This window comes from Camelina sativa, chromosome 10 (assembly GCF_030686135.1).
Source record: "Camelina sativa cultivar CO46 ecotype springtype chromosome 10, ASM3068613v1".
NCBI classification, from domain to species: Eukaryota; Viridiplantae; Streptophyta; class Magnoliopsida; order Brassicales; family Brassicaceae; genus Camelina; species Camelina sativa.
The window spans coordinates 6,479,734-6,502,937 of NC_141889.1; the positions used below are offsets into that span (position 1 = coordinate 6,479,734).

The 23,204-nt window shown below is 37.5% G+C and overlaps 5 protein-coding genes and 1 non-coding gene across 7 annotated transcripts; 3 read left to right on the forward strand and 3 right to left on the reverse strand.

Annotated features, from left to right (window-relative positions):
• The first annotated feature begins 1,470 nt into the window (after nt 1–1,470).
• LOC104717638 (pathogen-associated molecular patterns-induced protein A70) lies at nt 1,471–2,957 on the forward strand. The gene has a single exon (XR_015568855.1). It is a non-coding gene; the product is annotated as a pathogen-associated molecular patterns-induced protein A70 (transcript).
• Nucleotides 2,958–5,410: 2,453 nt separating this feature from the next.
• Nucleotides 5,411–8,129, reverse strand: LOC104717639 (regulatory protein NPR2). Its single transcript, XM_010435245.2, has 4 exons — nt 7,243–8,129; nt 6,422–7,160; nt 6,149–6,343; nt 5,411–6,079 (listed from the first exon to the last, which is right to left on the reverse strand). The coding sequence occupies exons 1-4, from the start codon at nt 7,945–7,947 to the stop codon at nt 5,739–5,741; spliced, it is 1,980 nt and encodes a 659-aa protein (XP_010433547.2). The 5' UTR covers nt 7,948–8,129; the 3' UTR covers nt 5,411–5,738.
• A 626-nt stretch (nt 8,130–8,755) lies between these two features.
• LOC104717641 (nucleosome assembly protein 1;1) lies at nt 8,756–11,953 on the reverse strand. Of its 2 annotated transcripts, XM_010435247.3 has the most exons (12): nt 11,688–11,951; nt 11,511–11,554; nt 11,213–11,308; nt 11,008–11,100; nt 10,746–10,833; nt 10,591–10,652; nt 10,316–10,500; nt 10,010–10,187; nt 9,887–9,930; nt 9,561–9,750; nt 9,442–9,459; nt 8,756–9,054 (listed from the first exon to the last, which is right to left on the reverse strand). In XM_010435247.3, exons 1-12 carry the CDS (start codon nt 11,734–11,736, stop codon nt 8,983–8,985), a joined length of 1,119 nt encoding a protein of 372 aa, XP_010433549.2. In that variant the 5' UTR covers nt 11,737–11,951; the 3' UTR covers nt 8,756–8,982. The 2 variants fall into 2 exon arrangements, with proteins under 2 accessions (XP_010433549.2, XP_087325932.1); XM_087469806.1 differs by lacking the exon at nt 9,442–9,459 and having other exon boundaries at nt 9,545–9,750; nt 11,688–11,953.
• A 389-nt stretch (nt 11,954–12,342) lies between these two features.
• Nucleotides 12,343–15,978, forward strand: LOC104717642 (casein kinase 1-like protein 1). The gene is made up of 14 exons (XM_010435249.3): nt 12,343–13,358; nt 13,469–13,509; nt 13,605–13,674; nt 13,777–13,925; nt 14,030–14,125; nt 14,217–14,287; nt 14,365–14,426; nt 14,546–14,609; nt 14,695–14,779; nt 14,867–14,993; nt 15,082–15,164; nt 15,242–15,305; nt 15,409–15,524; nt 15,615–15,978. Exons 1-14 carry the CDS (start codon nt 13,283–13,285, stop codon nt 15,870–15,872), a joined length of 1,362 nt encoding a protein of 453 aa, XP_010433551.2. The 5' UTR covers nt 12,343–13,282; the 3' UTR covers nt 15,873–15,978.
• A 106-nt stretch (nt 15,979–16,084) lies between these two features.
• On the forward strand, nt 16,085–18,090 carry LOC104717643 (glycylpeptide N-tetradecanoyltransferase 1). The gene is made up of 2 exons (XM_010435251.2): nt 16,085–16,282; nt 16,568–18,090. Exon 2 carries the CDS (start codon nt 16,571–16,573, stop codon nt 17,876–17,878), a length of 1,308 nt encoding a protein of 435 aa, XP_010433553.1. The 5' UTR covers nt 16,085–16,282; nt 16,568–16,570; the 3' UTR covers nt 17,879–18,090.
• Nucleotides 18,091–18,169: 79 nt separating this feature from the next.
• Nucleotides 18,170–21,261, reverse strand: LOC104717644 (disease resistance protein RPS2). Its single transcript, XM_087469804.1, is given in 2 exon segments — nt 18,170–20,151; nt 20,154–21,261. Coding segments are annotated over 2 exon segments (2,724 nt in total). The 5' UTR covers nt 21,118–21,261; the 3' UTR covers nt 18,170–18,391.
• Between the last annotated feature and the right edge of the window lie 1,943 nt (nt 21,262–23,204).

The following is a 23,204-nucleotide window of genomic DNA, read 5'->3' on the forward strand; positions in this document are numbered from 1 at the left end:
TTGTCTTGGTGCGCAATCATTAAGAGGTGGTGGTCGGAGCGTTACATTGGTATACTGCACAACAATTTTTTTTAATACAATCTTAATTAAATCAGTTTGATTCGATATATTTTATATTGGTGTTGTTAAAATAGTAAAATAATGATTTAACTTGTATTGAAGTATCATATTAATGATATTTTATATTTTAGTATTATCAATTCAATCATGTAATATCATATAACACGTCATATAATATAACTCGTTTGTGTTATTTTAAAAATTTAATATGTTTAAATATTCATAATTTTAAACTTTTTATTAAGTTTAGATATATCAGTTATAAATTATAAACTTCTTAAAATTCTATAGTTTACTATATATGGTAAATTTACGATATATGTATGTTGAACACACAGTTTTTATATTAATTGAGTAATATATGTTCGTTTAAAAAAATTCAAATCACAATATATGCAGGAAAATATACATTTTTATCAACTTTATATATTATCTGATGATTCACTACATTTCAATTTTAAAATAAAAAACAAAAGATGATAGGAGAATAATTTTTTTTAATATGGAATAAATCTTTTAAATAACTATATTAATTATAGAATATTATATATATATGGATATTTAAGATATTTTAATTTTGTTTGGTTACAAAAATAGTAGAAAGAATTAACTAAACTTGTTTGGATATGAATATAAGCATTAAATAACATTAAATGTAAAAACTTTCCAAAACCGATTTTTGAGCAAAAACTGCTGCAAAAATACTAGTATAGATTATATAAGTTTGTCAACTATATTAGTTTTAATTTACAAAAGCAACTATTTAAAGTTGAAAATCTTTAAAAACAGAAACTAAAAGTGTAAAGACAATAAATAAAATATCAAGTAATGAAAAAGCGGGGAAAAAATGGAAAGGATGATTTATGTAAAAGCAATTAATTTTAAAATGTGTTGGAAAGAAGAAAAGAAACTAGAATGAAAAAAACTTTATAATTAAAAAAATACTAGAATATAAATAATAAATAATTCAACATGTGATAGTAGAGAAAAACAAGATTGTCAAAAGAAAAATGTATGCTCGGAGAAGACTAGAGGATGATTATTTACGAGTCACGGGGTTAACATACTGACTTTTTCCTTTGGATATCGACGATATCATATCGTATACAGACGTTTGATGGGATCAGGGTAGAGTTTTTGTAGCCATTTTTATATACTACTCCAATAAAAATTGATTTTAAGGAATAATTAAAGTTTAGTAGGATTATGGATTTTACCTTAACATTAACTACTTATAAGTTATGAGTCATCACTAGTCTTTAAGAAATGGATTTAACTATTTCAAATTTTCAAATGGATGATGTTCTCTACAAAAGATACTAAACAAAACCAGAACATGCGATTTGAACAATATTACGTTGGACCTTCGAAAATCTTGTCTTCATGATCTGTACAAATTTGTACTTATCGGAAGTTTTGAACTCGGCGTTTGACATAAAAACAATTTTTTTTACAAAAAGACTACTAATCACATGACCAGAACATATATACTGTTAAACATCTGACTTTATTACAAAACAATCAATATAAAAAGACAAACTAAGAAAATTATGTAAAAAGAAACACAAAACAATAAAAGAAAGACCCTATATACAAATCTAACGCAAGCTAATTAATGATTAACCAACACAAAAAAAAGTATCTCTAATATAAATATTATCCATTACTTCACCCTTCACTCTCCGACACACACACAACAACAACAACACAACAATGGAGCTAGTTACAAGCTTGACCAGCTGGTTAACTCCGACCACTCTCTTCCTCCTCCTCAATTTCACAATCGGCACCATCTTCATCGCCAACCGTTTCAGCCCTTCCGGTTCAAGAAAACACAACCCGCATCAAGACGGTTTCCGGTCGGGTCATGACCAAGGCCAGGCACGGTTCGGCAGACCTCCTTCGCTCATAGACAGAGTCAAGTCCATCAACTTCAGTCTCTACAATTCTCCTTCGCCTGAATCCGAGATCCACTTCTCCGGGTCGGATCATAACCCGAACCCACCTCCTTCTCTCTTGCAACGGGTCAGATCCTTCAACATGCCTTCCTTCAAGTTCCCACAACACAATTCCGAAGGAGACTACGCTGCTTACGATCTCATGACCCGACGCGAAGAGATTAACCGGGTCGACGACCCGATCGATAAGATACCGGAGAATGACGTCATGAACGAACCTAGACTCGGACCTCCATCACTCTTGCAGCGGGTAAAATCCATAAAGCTTCCTTCTTTGTACAGATCCGAGCCAGATCCGACCCCCGAAGAGACAACGCCGACGAGGACGAAGTCGGAGTCGAGCAAACCGGTGAAGAAGAAGAAGAAGAAAGCTACGGCGAAGAAGATGACGAAATCGGCTAGCGAGAGATACATCGGACGGGAAGAAGAGACGGTTGAGGCCGTGGAGAAGAGACGACCGGAGACAATGAGAGCTGAGAGACCGACGCCGATGGTCGACGGAGGAGGAGGAGGAGGAGAAGAAGGTGTCGACGATAAAGCTTCAAACTTCATCAACAAGTTCAAGCAGCAGCTTAAGCTACAGAGGCTAGATTCCTTTCTAAGGTACAGAGAGATGCTCAAGAACGAGTAAAAAAAGAAAAAGCTTTAAATTACGTTTTTGTCCTTCGTCGGAATCTGTTTTTAGAACCTGGTGGTAAATACGCTTGAATCTGAAGGGCTTTTAGGTCATTTCGACACATATCTGTTTTAGTTTGTTTGCTAGTTTTGGTGATGACTGGTTATGACAAAACTAGTTTGTGTCGTGTGCGTAATTGCTGGATCTGGACATCTGAGTTCCACTTAAGCTTTTGTCATTTTTGTACTCGATGGTAAAACTAGTCTTATGCTGTTTTTTATTACGTGGAAAAATTATTCTAATTATTACTATTATTTTCTTTATGCATCGATTGTTGCGACTGAAGAAGAACAATCATCGATTTACTTTAATTCCCTCGTCACGTATTCTAATAATTACTTATATCTTATTGTTTCTTTACTATCATGAATTGTTTATTTAAGAAAATTATTGTTAATGATCAACTGAGGATTCATTTTGGGTACGGAGTTGTTATCAGCCTACTATTTATTCAACTACTAATGACAAAGACGGTTCTAATTACATGCGTATATGTTATATCACCCATACATTGATGAAGCTTTTATTAGTCTTCTGACAAAAAAACTAGTGAAGGATAATAATGACAAGAATATAGTTCTAGAATTTAGAAGACATATATTTGAGGTGAGGTTTAAGAAAAAAAAGCGGTGGAATTTAAGAAAGAAAATGAGTTTGAAATATGTTTTGGACTTCTTTTACACATGCGTGCTATTTTATCAGTACAGCATGTATACTTTTGTTCAGTATTACTTTATATTTCTATATAGACCTCTATCTAATTCAACAAATTGAGGTTCTATACAGTTTTAGTCTTGAATAATCAAATGTTGTGTTATGAATGACAACAAAAGTCTTCACTAATAACATGAAGTTTGTTAGAAGCAATAAACTAATAAAATGAATATTTGAGGTCGGAAGATCGTTATTTGAATGCTACTACTGACATTTTCTAGATTAAAATAATTATGCAATACCGAAACAAGTCTCGCCAAGTCAAATTGCAAGCAATATGTGCATGTCCGCTTGGTGCAGCAAACTTTTTGGATCCAGTAAGCATTGAAGCTGCTGGCCAGAACATTCCCCATCGTATTGTGGAAGAGCTCCACAACTCCGGAATTAGGGTCTATCTTGTTTTTTTGGTATAAAATATTTACTAATGATTTAATTTTTCTTAATTAAGCTAAACCATTTATAATTGTTTGTTTGCTTGGACTTTTTAGCTAAACCACAAGCAACAAAATTCAATCTTGTCAAGCAACCACATGCTCCTCCTTTCATAAAATGTGATTTCTGTCACCAACTTCTGATTTGCCCTGCTCCTACTCTCTGGACTATTTATTGAACTACTAATGATAAATATGGTTCTAATTACATGATTATATATTCTCGTTAAATTACATGCTTATATGTTATATCACCATACATTGATGAAGCTTTTAGTCTTTTAACCAAAAAACTAGTGAAGAATAATAATGACAAGAATATAGTTCTAGAATTTAGAAGACGATATATACTTGAGGTAATTAAGAAAAAAAAGCAGTGGACTTTAAGAAAGAAAATGAGTTTGAAACATGTTTTGGACTTCTTTTACACATGCGTGATTGCGTGCTATGTTATCAGTACAACAAGCATAATTTTGGTTAGTATTATGTTATATTTCTATATAGACCTCTAGTTCATCAAATTGAGGTTATATACAGTTTAGTATTAAATAATCAAATGTTGTGTTAGGAATGACAACAAGAGTCTTCAATTATATCATGAAGTTTGTTAGAAGCAAGAAACTATTAAAAGGAATATTTGAGATATGGGTCATATGACTATAGATGTCTAATCAAAGTCGAAGATATACTTCATCTAGATATTTTCAAGAGTGTGGGCTAATATGAAATAACTCAAATTAGAACGTGGTATTTGGTAATAATTTTTCTTTCCATCCAATGACCAATATGTTTGAGTTGGTGTGCAGCTGATGCATGTATTCACTAATTTATATAAGCAGGCAAGCAGCGCAATTATGTGTATTTTGTTACATGAATATGTGAACATATACTATTCAATAAAATTTATATACCGATTTTACAAACACACTATATATGAATGTCTTTTTCTGAGGTAATCATAGCTTCACGACAAATACTATATGATATAGTCTATATCACTCATGACATTTTCGTGTATGTGAATTAGATAGGTGGGCAATCTAATTTACAAAAATGATGGTTCGTAAAGCCCGACACATTAAGATACTCCGGGCACCGGGTCCGGTTCCCTACCATTGTCTTTTTGTGTTTTGAAACTTCATTCCAATGTGAAAGGAGTACTAGTAAACTCTATAATTTAGTGTCAAATAGCAAAGTGACAAGTGGCCATTTCAAGTCACTATCTTTAAGATTCAAAATCAGTCGTACTTGAATTCGTATGTCGGTAGTTACAGCCCTAGAACCTAAAGGGTTTTGTCACTGTCCATAGTTTTGAAGAATGATCCACGGTTCACGTGTTGTGAAAGAGAATTTTATAATAGTCACGTGAGTTTCGCATAGGCTGAGAGCCTCTCTATGAGTTAGAGTGTCTTTTCTGTTTTCTACGAGGCACCCATCGTCTCATCACTTGTCTTGTTCGATTTTGTGGTGGAAACAGAGGGACTGGTGCCAATGCCATGATCATGATAATGTAATGACAAACCTCGATAAATAACTATAGGAGGTTAGGTATAGATTTTTAAACACGTGTATGAATGAAATGGTCATTTATTAGAATGTATCACACTAAAAAACAATCTCTTAAGTGAACTGAATCCAAAGAACAAGTGCGTTTGTTCTTGTTACAGTATTACAATATTTGTATGAAACGCACTTGGAACTAGAAATAACAGGATGCAAAAATTGAAGAAAAATACTATGATACAATGGATGCAAAGTGAAGAACAAAACTATACGCACAGATGAGAGAGAGAGATAGTAACAAATATACATGTGGACATGTGGTACGTATACAACAAAACTTACATAGGGGTGGCCAAAACTCTCATCCTGTTTTAAAACATATGAGACATCACATTTTTAGTTGGAGGAGGGAAATGTGACATGATTTTTCATTCCCGAACTCCCGTTCCCGCAAGGTTGTTTCACAAAATCTCGTCTGTCCACTCTAAGGCGCCTATGAGAGAGTTTACTATTAGACCTCAGCGCAGATGTTGGTTTCGATGTTGAAGACTTTCCAAACTCCTCCTTGCCCTCACTAAAGGTCTTCATCAAAGTCTCTTGTAGTTCCATGTACCGTTGCTTCTTCTGTAGTCGTTTCTCAGGAGTGTCTTCTTCTACGCTAGCGAGATAATTCAAGTCCTCTGTGTCCATGAAGTGATCAAGCGAACAGCGTGGGAAGTAGCGTTTCCCCAGGTCCACTAAAAAAACATCATTAGATTTTTTTCTTGGTAAGAAAAGAGATGAGACATGTAAAAATTTATCCATACCGGTGTCACAAAGTGCTCTTAGTCTACTCAAATGCTTCTCTTGGATAATGAACGGTGCCATGTTTAGGTCCAGTGATGTCCGCTTTGGATCTGCAGGCTCGAGACTAGAAGCTGTAAACTCGCTTGTTTCGTCCAATTTGACGATTTCCATAACAATTACAGCTTCCACTGGAAAGAGAATTTTAGCCAATGCAACTGAAAAGGACATAGCGTTAGCCAACTCAGTTTCCTAAACCGGAACTCGATTCTCAAAAGTGAAGGAAGTATAAGTACCTCGATTCTCATAATAGAGCAACCTCATCTTCAGTTCCTCGGGAGTCACTGGAAGAGAAGGTGAAGCTTCTCTAGGCAACTTATATTCTAGCTTTTGTGCATGCTCAAGTACCTCTATACATAATCCACCTTTCAGAGAAGGCTTACCTTGCTCTGTAGTAGTATTGTAATCATCCGCTTTAGTGAGCCGTTTCGCAATCACGAGAGCGGTTCTACCATCGAACGTTGTATCCAATGCATTTGCACCTTTTGTCAATAAAGATACTATCAGCTTCGGCTCCTTCCGTATCGCAGCAACATGAAGAACAGTGTACCCTCTTGGATTTCTATGGTTAACATCCGCAAGCTCTAAGTTGATAAGATCATACGCGGTCTTCACATCGCAATGCGCGACAGCAAAATGAAGAGCATACGACTCATCAAGATTAGTGTGTCCTTCTGTCAAAAGCATCTTGACAAGCTCAACGTCATCCGAGTCGAGTGCCTTGTATATATTCTTGACATGTTTTTTAAGTTCAGGTGGCTCTAAAAAAAACTCTTTACGTATGTAAGTGATTTGCTTGACAATGTGTTGCGGCAAAGACTTGTCAAGACTAACAAATTCCATATCAGACTTCGCAATAATCTTTATGCATCTATCAAGAAGCTTCATGTATGCTTTACCACATAGAGTATCAAGCTTTAATATAACCAAGATGTCTTCTACCACAATTTTGTCTACAATATCCAAGAACTGTCTCTGAAAATGCAAACAGAGAAGCCTTAAACACGAAATTGCTTTTTTTGTTTCTTGATTCTATAATTGATTTGATGAGTTTTACCTCATACAGAGTCATTAGCTCTGGAATCTGGAAAACGAAAGCCAAATAGAGAACCTCGACCATGAAATCCACCACCGGCCGGCAAGCCACGTGGTAGCAATCGTCATCCACGCAATCAGAAGCTCCTCTCGGCGGAGGCCTCACTCTGCCGCTGTAGACGTAAGCCAAAACAGCCATCACGGAATCAAAGCCGACTTCGTAGTCCTTGGCGATCTCCTTAAGCTCGATCTTCATTACGGCGGTGGATCTTTGGTTCTTGGTGGCAGCTGCGGTGGCTAAAGCGCTTTTGAAGACGGGAACTCGCGCCGAAAGAATACAACGGTGGAAAGAAACTTCCCGGCCGCCGGAGAGAACGAGCTTAGCGTCAGTGTAAAAAGTCTCCGGAGAGTCGAAAACAGACTCGAGACAGTTGGAGAGAAGCTGAAACGCTGCTACCTCCGATGATGTGAGAAACTCTGAACGGTAATCAATAGATGACTCGGCTGCAAAGAAGCTGCTGTTGCCGCTTGTGTTGCTTATTTCGTAGGAATCAGAGAATCTAACGGTGTTGGTGGTGGCCATCATCACAAAACTCGCAACAGAAAACAAACAAAGAACAGAGTCGGAAGCAACAGAAAACAAAACAGAGTCGGGAGACAAGTGTTGGAATTTCAAGAAATAAGGACAAAAACACTCTTTTTTTTTTTTAATCAAAGAACTTATCATCAATGGTCTGTGTCGAGACTAGAGAGCACCTTTGGTGTAAGTTTCTTCGAAACTGGAAAGGTTTTATAAATATCTCTCTTTGCATGTTTCCAATTTTACCAAACAGTGACTGTTCGAGTTTGTCTTTTTTGCCCAATTTCTCTACATTTTCATTCTTTTTTAAAAAGCAACATCTGATTCTCATTTCTTGACTACCAAAATTTCCACACATAATATAAAAAAGCTGAATCGAATGGACAAGTCAGATAACATATTTAATACTAGCATTCTACGCATTAATGATACCATTCGTATTTGATTAGGCGGAGGCATTTAATTAGTCAAACTTATTCATCATACTGATTTTGACAGATTTAGACTTTTGACTAAAAATTGGTCATAGTCCAATCTTCTTATAATTTAGCCTTACACAACAAAATGGTTAACATTGAAAAATCATAGCCAGTAAACAAAGGAATAATTATCGTTCCCACTACTACTCAATACAACAAACTTGGTTAAGTTTATACACCAGACTGTTTTATTGATTGACCCAAAAACTTAAAGTTAAGAAACCTATCTTTCGTCAACAAAGGCTAGTCATTCACCTACGTACATTAAATCAAAAGTATCATCAACTAAACCTTTTTCTTTTATACGGAAGGAGTTTTTAAACACTACGATACTAGACGAATTCAGGCCCGGCACATCATCCAGAAAGCACTAAAATTGCTTGCTTCTACAGATCCAACTTCATAATACATAAAAACAAAAAAAATATCAAACATTATGTCCCTTTCGAACAGAACAATGAAGTAGTCAAGGCAGAGACTGAGAAAGGGGTGATTCATTGTTCATAAATTTAAGTGCTTCCAAGAAAATAAACACCAAAAGAAAAAATAATCAAAACTCCTTTGAGCTTCATCAAATAAGGAGACGAATTTCACTATAAACCTAAAACTTTTTCTCAATCCCTCATCCTTGATGAACAGAGAATGATCAACATATAATCATAGATTTTTCACGCATTACTTTTTGTTTCGTAGAGCGTAGAGATTACTGTTGCTTGCATTCAGGTGGCCTCTCACCTTGTTGACCCTCACCAACTATCTGAGATCTCCCTCCCTTCTGCAGTCCAAACAAAGAAAAAGCAAACGATTATCACATTTGTCACAGACATAGACACAACTACAATATGAATGAAAATGAATAAAGTGATCCAAGAGCTTGTCTACTCTCTGCTGTGTCATTAGTGTGTCGTTCTCAAAGTCACGCATAACTACCTAACTACATATTCATGCTTTGTTAGTCTACAGGCTACTATATGATTCATGGACTTCTAGAGGCTGCATTTCCTATATATATTCTAGAGTTTCATGACTATGCTCAGCCTGAAATTTCTTGTGTTTCTTGATAACGACTTTCAAGGATTGCTCGAGTGTTTGATTATTCGGCAGGAATTTTGGGGTTTCAATCAAATAAAAAATTTTTAGCTTGAAAATGTCGGTTACATACCTTGTTTCCGATTGATGGCTGCATAAAACATTTAAGCGAATTCAATTGATTAGTAAAAACTAAACTGGCAGGTAAATTTTAACAAACAAAGGAGACAAAGTACTTGGGGCACTGTATACCTTCTTTTTGGTCTTGCTTTCTTCCTCATCCTCCTCATCCTCATCACCATCTTCGTCTTCCTCATCCTCTTCATCATCCTCATCAATGTCATCTTCTTCGTCATCATCTAATTCAAAGTCATCGGCTTCCACAGCCTCACCAGTAAACCATGAGACGGCACGAGGGATAATTTTTTCCCGGATTGTAGATCTGCAGAAAGGAAGAACTACTTGTGATCAGAATACTAATGAAGGGACCATGCTATTTGCAGCTGATAAAGTAGATCAATGACTCAAAAAGCAAACTCAGAACCCAACAGAATAAGTAAGGAAAGGAAAGGACGAACCCAATGTCATAATCTTGTTCCATCAGATTTTGAAGGTCCTCAGCCTGCATCACAGAATGGGAGGCATTACTAAATACGTAAACTAAAAAAGATGACAGATCTTTCTAAAAATCGTTATCTTACTCTTTCCTCGTCGATTTCTTCATCTTCATCTGGGACTTGTGGAGGACTGAAGAAGTTAAAGAAGCTTGCGCAATCTTCTGTTTTGATGATTGGTTTGGCATTCTTTGAACCTTTCTTAGGCTTCTTCTTAAGAATCTTCTGAGTTAGGCACTTTCCAGGATACCAATCAATTTCTGTCCTGAAACGAAGGGAAAAAAAAAGAAAGAAATCAATATAAGTAAAGAAAATTGTCTACAGCTCAATGCAGCCAGTTAAGCAGAATGTACTTAGAGTACACAATATATGAAGGAGAGAATAAGCAGTTACCCTATAGCCTTCTCAAGTAGTGGCTCATCTTCATCAATCATATGATAAGACTTTGTCAAAACGGTGTTTTTAAAATACGGATTGGAGTCGAATAAAAACTCAAGTTTGAATCCTTTAGGTTCTTCAACCTTGCACCACTTAATATCTTTAAGATAGTTGAGAGCTCCTTCATCACGCTCTGTGACCTGGCATGTAGGACAATAAGCTATACTCATTTTCCATGGTTATGACTGGAGTATTTATAAAATAAACAACAAAACTGCATATAGGCTAACCTCCTCAGAAGTAACTTCATTATTTTTCAGGGCAGTCAGCCAGAAACTTGGAACTCCTTTCTCTGGATGGAATACATAGAAACATGTTAAAACAAACCAAAATGATAATAAAACAAACAAACAAACAAAGAAGACAATTGTGTTCATTAAGTTACCTTCTGCAGTTTTTTCGTCTCCTTGGTCGACCTTCGTATCCTCTGGAGCCAGTTCAACTTCAACAGTTCCATTCACAATCTCATAACGCTGTGCCATTACAAGATGACAAGTACAATTCATGATTTTTAGATACATATATAAACTAAAAGATTAGTAAAACATAAGCAACAAGAGTATAAACAGATTCCCAATGATTTTCATTGCTTTGGTTTAGTTAGATGGTTTGAACTACCACGAGCTCACCAAAAAAAAAAAAATTACCTTGGAATACAAAGGCTGGTACAATGTTTCATATTTAGCTTCAAGAATAGCTCTCGCCTCACGGAACTTTGCCTCTAGTTCATCATGTTGGCTCTGCGTGGAAACAAGTCATCAGTAATAATCAAAAACGCAACACCTTACTTTTGAAACCAAAATCAAATCAAATAGCTTGGAAAAAATAAAATGTGAAAGAAATTTCGCAAACCTGAATATCTCTCAAGGCATCAACACGCTTTCTCACATTAGGAGTGAGATTCTCGAGCACATCAGAACGCTGAGCAGCCAGATTCTGCAGCTTGTTCTGTAAAATAAACATATTTATAAACAAACAACTAAAATAAATACAGAACCCATAAACTACCATTACATATACAACAGATACAGACTCTAAATAGACACTCTGAGTAAAGGTAACTCAAAATCCTTCATTATCATTCAATAGCAAGCCTAAACGACGGGTTTTTTTTTTTTAGAAGAAGAATAAAAAAAAAAAAAAAACTAACCTTAAGAGCGTTCACAAGGCCAACTCTATCCTCGCCTTGAAGAGCTGAAACAGCAAAAATCAAATAAAGAGTCAGAACCACGAGTCACGACGACGAAAGTAGTGAATTGAAAACAGAGGGAATTAGGGTTTAAGCAGCTCTGGCAAAAAAGAAGCGCAGAGGAAAAATTAAACCAACCAGCAGTAAGATTGGCGACGCTGAATTTGTTGTCCTTGTCGTTGCTCATTGTTTTTGAAGATTTGGAGACGAAAAAGGTTTTTGAAAGTGAGAGATAAGAAAGAGAGAGACGTTTCAAGGAGAAAAGCAGACGAAGGGTTTTTGGGTGGCGACTCTCTTTTAAAACCTTAACCCTTAAATCTCTCTCTCTCTCTTTCTTTTACTCCCCGAGAAGAGGCCTCTCGCACCAAATTATTAAACCTAGTGTAACTGCCATTTTAGTTTATTTACTATTTTTTCAGTTCTCGATATATATCAGATTTTTCAAAACAATTTCGAAACCAAAATATAGAAATGCAAGTTATTAAACTTTGATTTCTACAAAAAGAAAAGACTAATTATGCCAATAACCTTAAATTAATATATATATATATATTAAAAAACAATTAAAATACTAAAAGAGAATGTATGATTTCTAGACTCTTGAAACAAAACAAAAAAAAAAACTCCAATTGCAAAACAATTTAGGTTTTCTTTTATATATTGGGTCTACTAAGTACTAACTTCGCCAAGGCCCATTTTAAAATAGATTCTCCCTTGTATTGTATGAGTCTTCCAAGCCCAGTAGTTCCAGTGACTACTATATATTCACAAGCCAGAGAGTTTGGTGTAGCTCACCCCGAGTTCAAACGAACTCTATTTACCTAATTGAATTATACCAGAAAAAAAAAAACTTGAGACAAACTCAAGCTAATCAGATAACTGTACATTCACCCTACTAAAAGCAAAAAGAAAAAAGCTCCCACTTAGAAGAAACATTTTATAGCTTTTACGTCACGCGTAGCAAACACACCCTGGTAAAAAAGTGGTAAGTGGTCAATCTTTTCATATCCTTTATATACCCATTAAAAGAATCAAATAAACTCTGTTTTTTTTTCCACCCTTAAAAAAGCAAGGAAACAATACTCTCAAAATGTAGACATGTTAATTCTAAAACCGGTTCTAGGTTTAGTTGTTAATTCAGTTCGAGGTCACTAATCACTATAGTTGAGCTTGAGCGGTGATTTGGTGAGCGGTTTGGTTAACTGATTAGTAGTAACCAAAGATTAGAAAACCAAACCGAACGGAACCAGAACGATGAATAAAAAAATAATATATTAACATATCATTACCCACAACTGCAAGGGAATTAGGAAAGAGGAGGAAAAAAAAAAAAAAACTCAAACTTTAAGAAAAACATCCTCATCGTTTTGTGTCCATCGAATCGAAAGCTCTTCTTTTTATCTTCTTTATTCAATTCATTCTTGAGAGGAGAGAGAGAGAAGAGCATTAGAGGGAGAAACACAACATTTCTTTTCTAAAATGGAGTCTTTTCACCAGATCGAGAGGACGATGAAGATGATGATTTCTGGGTTTTGATTCCGCGGCGAAAAAAAAATCGTTTTTTTTCTTTCAAATCAGTAATTCTCATTGTTTGCGTGATCTTCTGGGTTTTGTTTCTGGATTGCTGATGCGGCTGATTCTGATGGGTCCTCGTCTTCCGTCTTATTGAATCTGCGTCTGGGTTGAGATTGCAATTAGGGTTTCCTTCTTTTGGGGTTCGTGGTTATTAATTGATGGAGCCTCGTGTTGGCAACAAGTTTCGGCTTGGCCGGAAGATTGGTAGTGGCTCGTTTGGGGAGATCTATCTCGGTTCGTCACTCTCCCAAATCTTCGTCTCTTTTTTCTTGTTTGGTATTCACGAATTCGTATAGGTGGTGCTCCTCTCTTTAACATTGTTGTTAACTTGTGATTTTTTTCAGGTACTAATATTCATACCAATGAAGAAGTGGCTATCAAGCTTGTGAGTTCTTGTTTCTGTTTTGTTTGATCATGTTCAGTATGTTGATAGCTGAGGATTGAATCTCTTTTGTTTTTTTTTTTTTTTCTGTTTTCCAGGAAAGTGTGAAGACAAAGCATCCACAGCTGCTCTATGAATCCAAATTATACAGGATTCTACAAGGGGGAAGTAATGATTCTTAGCTTCTAAAAAGTCTTTATTTCTGATAATGGGTTTGTGATTTTTGTTCTGTTTCTTATGACCTTTCTTTTGCCTTTCAAACTTTGGTAGCTGGTGTTCCGAATGTGAAATGGTTTGGTGTTGAAGGTGACTACAATGTTTTGGTGATGGACTTACTAGGACCGAGTCTTGAAGATTTGTTCAATTTCTGTAGCAGGAAACTTTCCTTGAAGTCAGTCCTCATGCTTGCAGATCAAATGGTACAAACCTCTTTGTCTTTTTTATGTGACTCCTTTCTCTCATTTGCTCGTCTATCTTTCAGTAAAAACTGACTTCTTTTCTTCCTTTGGTTTTGTGTGTTAAGATCAACCGTGTTGAGTTGTTCCATTCAAAATCTTTCCTTCATCGAGACCTCAAGCCAGACAATTTCCTCATGGGCCTTGGAAGGCGTGCCAACCAGGTTTATCATCTTATGTTGTAACTATATCCGTCTGATCTTATTTTAGTTCTGGTGACATCACTGGATTGAGTACGTTTATTCCTTCTCTAAGGTATACATCATCGACTTTGGTCTCGCTAAAAAGTACAGGGATAGTACAACACATCAGCACATTCCATACAGGTGAGGCGATATCCTTGTATTAGCTCTTGGATGTTCTTCTTCCTATGAATCCTCTTTCATATGTTTCCCATTTGCAGAGAAAATAAGAACCTGACAGGAACTGCGAGATATGCTAGTATGAACACTCACTTGGGAATTGGTAAGCTCGGCAAGACCTGCTTGATAATTTATGTGTTCCAGTTCCTCTCCTAATGTGTTTTGGTATCAAGGTTTGATACTCATCTGCTGTCATTTGTTTTCTGCATTGTGAACCTGAAGAACAAAGTAGAAGAGATGATCTCGAGTCTCTTGGTTACATCCTTATGTACTTCCTCAAAGGAAGGTGAGTTTATGCTACATTGCCTAGCTTCATTTTTGACCCCTGACTCCTTCATTTTGATGACGTGTGGATTATCTTGGTGTTTTAGTCTTCCATGGCAAGGGCTGAAAGCTGGAACCAAAAAACAAAAGTATGAGAGGATTAGCGAAAAGAAAGTTTCTACATCCATTGAGGTAATTCCCTTTTTCACAAGTATGCTGCTTTCTGACTCACATTTGTGTTTCCCCTTAAGATGATTCTTATATGATCGCGCCTTGCAGGCATTATGTCGTGGTTACCCGTCTGAATTTGCATCCTATTTCCACTACTGTCGGTCACTTCGTTTTGATGATAAACCAGATTACGCTTATCTCAAGAGGATATTTCGAGATCTCTTTATACGTGAAGGTTTGAGATTTTCTTCCCTTTGAACGAGCCAGTCCACAACTTCTTAGCCCAATTCATTTCCTAACAGGATTTCATTTCTCTGTCGCAGGGTTTCAATTTGATTACGTGTTTGACTGGACCATCTTGAAGTATCAACAATCACAACTAACCGCACCCCCATCTCGTTCCATCGTAAGTATAACTGAAGCTCTTGGTTAATCTATCACTTTTAGTTGGGAATTTTCTGATCAGAGTCTCATCTGCCGCAGAATCCGGCGGTTGGGACTAGCGCGGCATTGCCTCCGGGCATATCCAACATGGATAGATACACAGGTAAAATTCCCAGATGTGCACTTATCACTCAAAAGTAAATCTCAATCCTCTGCACAGAAGTTATAGTATCAAACATTATTTTGTTTTTCATTGTGTATCCAAGGCGAGGAAGAAGGGAGACCGCATATGGAATCATCTCGACGGAGAGTTTCAGGCGCTCTTGAGAACTCTGCGAATCTTTCAAACCAACCGACATCGTCAAGTGCTAGAGACTCCATGGTATGAATTGCTCCTGCACTTGTTATCTCTTATATGACCTGGAAAAAGAATGTGACTTTGAAAGTATTCAACTTTGCTTTTTGGATGTAGATACCGAGCTCCTCGTTGTTTGCACAGTCAGCAGGATCATCGAGGAGAGTAGCAGCGGTAAGTGGCAGCCGGGACAATTTTCCGGGAAGCGAGGAGTTTCAGAGAAGCCGTGCAGGTGACGTCAGCCGTGGTGCGATTCCAAGGAACACTCCGGTGGAGATTGCGAAGAGGTCTTCTTCCTCCACAAGAAGACACTACGAATCAGCCATTAAAGGCATAGATAATCTTCAAGTCTCCGACGAACACCACCCCCACTGATACAATAATTTGTACTCTACTTGGTCAAGGACCATTTTTCTTCTTCTTCTTTTTTTTCATCCATGACAGACACTACGAAAAATTTGAATACAGTTTGATTGATCCACATGAACTTGGTCTACTCTGCACTCTTCTTCACTACGATATCAAATTGGTAGGGGGGCACTATATTGAATATCTATAAATATGGGGTTAAACGCAATAAATTAAAAATAAAGATGCACAAATGCAAAATTTTCAAGGCTGGTTTTGCAATTTCATCCGATCCGGTTCAGCTCAATTCTTCCTTCACACAGTCTTTCTTCGTCTATGCTTCTCTTTCCTCCTCGAGTAGCGAGCGCTTACTCACTGGAGCCCTAACCTGAGTTGACGATTCCCGTAATTGAAGTTTCTATTCGACAAAATCATCGGTGAGTTTTTTACGCTGCCGTCTTCATCTTCATTATCCGTGAGATCTATTTTGATCACCGATGGTTTGTTTTTTTTTCCATGAATTCGCTTGCCTTTAAATATATAGGAATAACGAATCCACAGTTAGAATGCTCAATCGATCTCTGGTTTTTTGTGTCAAATCGATTCCGATTTAGCTATGGTGCTGGAAGATTTGACAAAATTCATAGCTAAGTGCACTGATGATTTGGTTTTTGATTTCTTGTAATGCTCATAGTTTTATTACTACTTACTGTTAATGCTAGGAAATGGGAGACGACAATTCACCTCCTGACTCTTTGAAAGAACAAGAAGCTGATCAAAATGCTCAAGAAAACGCATTAGCTGTGGACGATGCTTCACTGGAAACTATAGTCCGACGATTCCAAGACTCCATGTCGGTGGAAAAAACGCACAAGTTCTGGGAGACTCAACCTGTTGGGCAGTTCAAAGATTTCGGTGACACGAGTCTACCTGAAGGTCCTATTGAGCCTGCAACTCCGTTGTCTGAGGTCAAGCAGGAGCCTTACAACCTTCCTGCTGCTTATGAATGGACAACCTGTGATATGAAGTCTGATTACGTTTCCTCGGAAGTTTACAACCTTCTTAAGAACAACTATGTCGAGGATGACGAGAATATGTTCAGGTTCAATTATTTGAAGGAGTTTCTGACTTGGGCTCTGCGTCCACCTGGTTATTATCAGAGCTGGCATATTGGAGTCCGTGCCAAGACTTCGAAGAAGCTTGTTGCTTTCATCAGCGGTGTGCCAGCTAGAATCAGGGTGCGTGATGATGTTGTGAAAATGGCGGAGATTAATTTCTTATGCGTTCACAAGAAGCTCAGGTCTAAGAGACTTGCACCTGTCATGATTAAGGAGATTACGAGGAGGGTTCACTTGGAGAATATATGGCAAGCAGCTTATACTGCAGGGGTTGTACTTCCGACACCAGTTGCGACCTGCCAATATTGGCACAGGACCTTGAACCCGAAGAAGCTCATTGATGTCGGATTTTCAAGGCTTGGTCCAAGAATGACAATGAGCAGAACCATAAAACTGTACAAGTTACCAGATGTACCAGTTACTCCTGGATTCAGGAAAATGGAACCCTGCGATGTCCCTGCTGTAACACGGTTGCTCAGGAATTATCTTAGTCAGTTTCTCGTTGCGACTGACTTTGATGAGAATGATGTTGAGCACTGGCTTCTCCCAAGGGAGGATGTTGTGGACAGTTATCTTGTAGAGAGCCCGGAAACCCATGATGTTACTGACTTCTGCAGCTTCTACACTCTTCCTTCAACTATCCTCGGCAACCCCAATTATACAACACTGAAAGCTGCATATTCATACTACAATGTGGCCACCCGCACCAGTTTTACTCAGCTGATGAATGATGCTCTAATAATCGCCAAACAAAAGGGTTTTGATGTATTCAATGCATTGGATGTCATGCACAATGAGAGTTTCCTAAAAGAATTGAAGTTTGGTCCAGGAGATGGGCAGCTTCACTATTATCTCTACAACTACCGTTTAAGAGACGCCTTAAAACCATCGGAACTTGGGCTGGTACTCTTATGAGCTCACATATTGTTTTAATGTTCAATTAGAATCAGTAAGTTGGAGTTTTGGGTTTTCTCTTTATATCTAATGTCAACAGTCGTTATTTCTCTTATTTCCTCTGAACCCATTCCCCAAGTCTCATGAGATACTGATGCTTATCTAATCTTTTGGCAATGTGAAATTTGAATTTTCTGCAAATTTAATAGAAACAGTTCTCAGGTTTCTAGTCATTCTCATGCCATTTCATCTGATTCCCATGTTTTATGGTTTTGCTTTTGTATTCTCCATGACCTCTCTTTAGCTATATTCTGCACTTTAAACTTTAACCATGGTCATTAATTGGTACGCATCAGCATCTATACTGCTCTGTTTTGTTTCTAAAGTTACATGTTACAGGCAGCAGTGGAACGGCCATGCAGCTGGCATGTTGGTCAAGTCTTCTCCAACTCCTAACTTAACATTTCTCTCGCATAATAATTAATATTTATTGTCTTTATGTCCATAATTGACAGAGGGCTCGTAGCTCTCATATCAATTTGGAACGAAGCGCGGCAAGCAGTACAGCTCTTTATTTGGTTGATCGTTTTCTAGTGCATCCCACCATTTCTCACTACAGTAAACTGTTGGCAAGTTCATTTGGACCGTCTCCTGAAATGGCAGTTTCTTCACTTTGGGGCAATTTGTGATGACTAAAGTTTCTAGTTTCTGGAAAGACAATTGATATGGAAGTATGCTTCTTACTTCTGGGAGATCCCTAAATGTCAAAGTCTTCAGGGCTGGAAACGGTGCTGGATCGTCAACAGATGGACTCTCGTGTTCAGTTATCAATTCCTCTAGCTCTCTGCAGTCTAACAGGTCAATCACCTCTAGCTTTGGGAGCCGCGAAACCCATGAGACGTTCTTCAGCTTGTGGCAGTGTGAAATGTTAATGCAACGGACATTCCTCAGACACTCTTTGCTTACAGAATTTCCCCACACTCTGCTTAATGTTTGGAGGCTGTTTAAAGTCAGAACCTCTAGACTTGGAAGCCAATCATTTTCGACATCTGTGGGTGTAATCAGGTACTCCAAGTCATGGCAACTTTTTATGCTAAGTCTTCTCAAGCTCCTACCATGGTTAGCAAGTGATGGGAGATTGAGGTGAAGGAGACCATTGCACTCTTCAACGTGCAGATGCTGTATGCAATTATGCAAGGCGCCAACCGCGTAGAGAGTTTTTAGGGTCTCCAGTGAGAGAACAGTGATACCGAGTGTGGTTAGATTCTCCATATATTCCAAGTCTGCAAACCTGAGTTCTTCTACCACATCTTCTCCAAAGCTCTGCAGTTCCCAACCCGCGTAACTGTAATACAAGTTTAGAACCTCGAGCTTGCTCAGCCAACATATGGAATCTCGTGGGATCGTCTGGAGGAACTGAGTTCTTTGTAGGTCCAGATGCTTCAGCTTTCTAAGATTCCCAAGCTCCTGGGGCAATACACTTATCTTTGTTCCTGACATAGACAGATGATACAACTCCACCAAATACTTAATAGACAACGGAATCTCAGTGATACTTGTGAAAGACAAGTCCAAGACCCTGAGAAAAGGCATATGCCTGAAAAAGCCTGTTGGAATCTTCTTCATAAAGCTGTTCTGTTGGAGCATCAGTGTTGTCAGATTCGGGCATACAGGTTTTTCAGGCAAGGTTTGAATTCTGTTATCTAACAGTGAAATCACCAACGCTTGTCGCCAGTTTTCTGCTTTAGGGGCATCAGTAAGTCCCATGCTAGGCTCTACTAAGATCAGCTCCTTATAAGTCCCCTGTTCAGATGCCATCCACAGTGCAAAGCTTCTGACCACATTATGCATCTTCATCTGTGTTTTCTCATCCCCGGTTTCCAACAAACACGCCGCTTTCAGATCCCCAATCAGAAAATATCCCTTGTAAATGGTGTTAACGCCACGGGAACTGGTGAGAAACCCTTCTCCGACCCAGTACTCAACAAGCTGTTCGATCTCTATAGAATGTTCTTCTGGGAATAAAGCGCAGTACAAGAAACAAGACCGGAGCAGATCACTCTCGAGATTGTCGTAGCTGAATTTTAAAAGGGCAAATACATAGTTCATACCCTTCATTTCTGCTGGAAATCTAGTCAGAACTTCACTAGCGTGGATCCACTCTTCTTCGGTCTCTCTGTGAGCCATGGCTCCTCCTAAAGTGACCAATGCGAGTGGCAATCCTCCACATTTACTCACTATAATCTCAGCGAGCCGGCGAATCGACGGTGACTCCAAGATATCTTTTCTCCCAACTTATCACAGAAGAGCTCCCACGCGTATTGCTTCTCCAGAAAGTCCACTCTCAACTTGCAATCCGCACCCATAATGCTGCATAATGCCATAGACCGTGTTGTGAACATAACCTTGCATTTGTTTTCCCTGTCAGGTCGAGGAACTCCAGTTTTCTGCAAGTCTATCTCTTCCCAGGCATCATCGAGCAGCAACAAGAACCGTTTCTGTTTCAAAGCTCTGTGTATCTTCAAAGCTCTTTGTTCCCCGGTCTCTTTCTCGCCCCAAGATAAACCCAACTGCGCTCCAACAGCTTGCTGAATTGTACACTCGCCGAATTCCCTGGACATCGTAACCCATATCAGAAGATCATACGGATGGCCTTTTGTGACCAGCTCGTTGTTAATGCTCTGCATTAAAGTTGTCTTCCCAACCCCACCGGGTCCATAAACCCCGATGATTCCTCTTTCTTCTTCTTCACTTAGTAAATCCAAAACCTGTTCTATCATCGTGGTAATTCCGACCACGCACTTGATCGGTATCTCCCTACAAGTCACTTGAATTGACCCGCCATCTGTTTCTATATCTTTGGAGCGTTGTCTCAGCTCACCGATGGACTTCAGTGTCGCAGAAACCTTCTTGCACAGTTTGTAGTCGGCACAACCGAAACAACCGAGGCATCTCCTTTGCATATTCGTCCGCTGTTCCCGACGTCTAAACCTCGTTAAAATTGAGGCTGTTTTAGACTCCGTTTCTTGCACCACACTAAGCCACTCTCTGGCACGATTTGAGCAGCTTCGTCCCTCTAGATCGTCCTGTTGGATCCGTAACTTCAGGTCATCACGTGTGGCCTTCAAATCACCGATAGCTGTTTCGAGTTCAGTGATGGCTTGTCTAAGATCAACCTTAACTCCTCTTCTCTCTGCCATATTCATAGATTCACACAACCCCTGAGCTAAACCCACTAGTAGGGATGAGATGAAATCCATTTCGATGATTTCTCTTGCTGTATCTTTACTTTGTCTGAGCAAACTAACTAATAGTTAAATTATTAGCTTCTCATGGTGATCGATCTGCTCATAGAGAAGATGAGGTTTCGTTAGTTGACTCATAAAGTCAAGTCAACGGTAATAATGCTGTCTGAACGCTGAAGTGACTTAGTCCAAGAAACCATGAGTAGATTTGAACCTTTGCTTAATCCCTTCCTGGAAATGTTCAAGGCCCGATAACAAGTTGGCCCTCTAATAAGAGTCCTTTATTTACTATAGGTTTATTTTGGTCAACAATTCCAAATAGATCTAAGACATTAATAAAAGTCCTCACTCCTTATAATGGTGTGACGAGATTGTGGGCTCATAAAAGATGGAAAAGAAAACACAAAACTGAAGAGTTGAAAATAGAGAATGGAAGCAAGAGTGTTGTATGTTGCATATGAGAAAGAACTCATCAAGTAGTATGTTTCACCAAAAATGGGAGACATCGAGAACTTGAATGGATGTAATCATATACCACTTTACACCTTATTTAATTATTTTGTTAATGGGGTAATAATATAGGTAGTTAGGTACCGTTCATTTGAATTAGTTCTGTTTTTTTTTTGGTTACAAGTTTAACAACCCAACTACGTTGCCCTCAATCGCAAGGAAAGCTAACCACATATAGATATAGACATGGCGATGTGTTTTTCTTTACAACATGTTGTAATAACTTGTAAAAAGAGTAGATGATTGGTTCATTACATTTGAGGTAGGTGTCTTGTGGGAGTATTTTGTCTGTTGTCCATCATCATCATCATCATCATCATCATCATCATCATCCAAAGCCCACTTTCACACATTTCTCCAATTTGAATAACAATAATATCATGACACACATTGTCCAAAGAGTACAGCACAAGTGGCATCAAAACATATGGAAACTTTGAATATATACTTCTTCTTTCTTATCTGTCTGTTGAAGAATCCATCTATGAGATATTATACTGATTTAAGAAGGAAAGAAAAAATAAAATAAAGAGAGAGTTTAAAGACAAGATATTTACGGAATTTAATGAGGACGAAGAAGAAAATAATATATAAAAAAAGTTGCTGTCTTTGTCAGTGCAATGAACCTTTTTATTATTTATCAAAAAACAAAAAGAAAAAAAACTTGTTCTTCTTCATCTTCGGCCACCCCAACCCAACTAACAACATCTTAAACCGTACACGTCACCCTCTCTGGTTCCCAAAATCGGACTTTTTCTCAGGTGTACGTGTCGCTCATCCACCGGTTTTTATTCTTGGCTGGTAAAACGTGGGTCCTGTACTCCTATTATACTATTATTCATGTTCTCTTTAGTCTTTTCTTTTGGGTCGTTGCATTATTTATGTCCATTAATCTATCCATTATAAATTACAATAGGAATCATGTTTTTTTTTTCTTTCTAATTTATATCGCGACAACACGATTATGTTTTCTATTATTTCTCTGGTCAAATAAAATATAGAGTGTATATTAGTTTGGTCCAATTAATGGACTTCCATGACCTTGAATCTCTTTTTCTTGAATGACAAAATTGAGAGAAAATAATATTATATTTTGGAAAAGGTTTATATGATTTTTAACATATTTTTTAATATTTCAGCGACTAATCTCTTTTTTGATATTTGTCTGAAACTACAAAGACCAATTTTTTTCAGCTATAGCAGTTCTACTATGTTTTTTTGTATAGATTTTTTAAAAAAAATTATGATTCAAAAATTTTAGATTTGTTTAATCCCATATATAATTTAATGAATAGAATACTACTGCATCAAATGGTTTTGGTTTCCTATGCTAAACAGATTACAAACAATAGTTCTGGTTTTAAGTTTGACCAAAAACGGTTTTCAAAATCAATAATTTTTAAATTATTAGACGAATAATAAGAGGATTCATTCTCTTTAGTTAAATTATTATTATTATTGAGATATTTTACCGGTGGTCTTTAATTGTTTGAGAATATAAAACGCTCGTTTCTTTCTTATCTCTTTGTATGGATTAAGAATTGTTCTTATACTGAAAATGACATTAAATTTTATTTATGTTTGTATGTTTT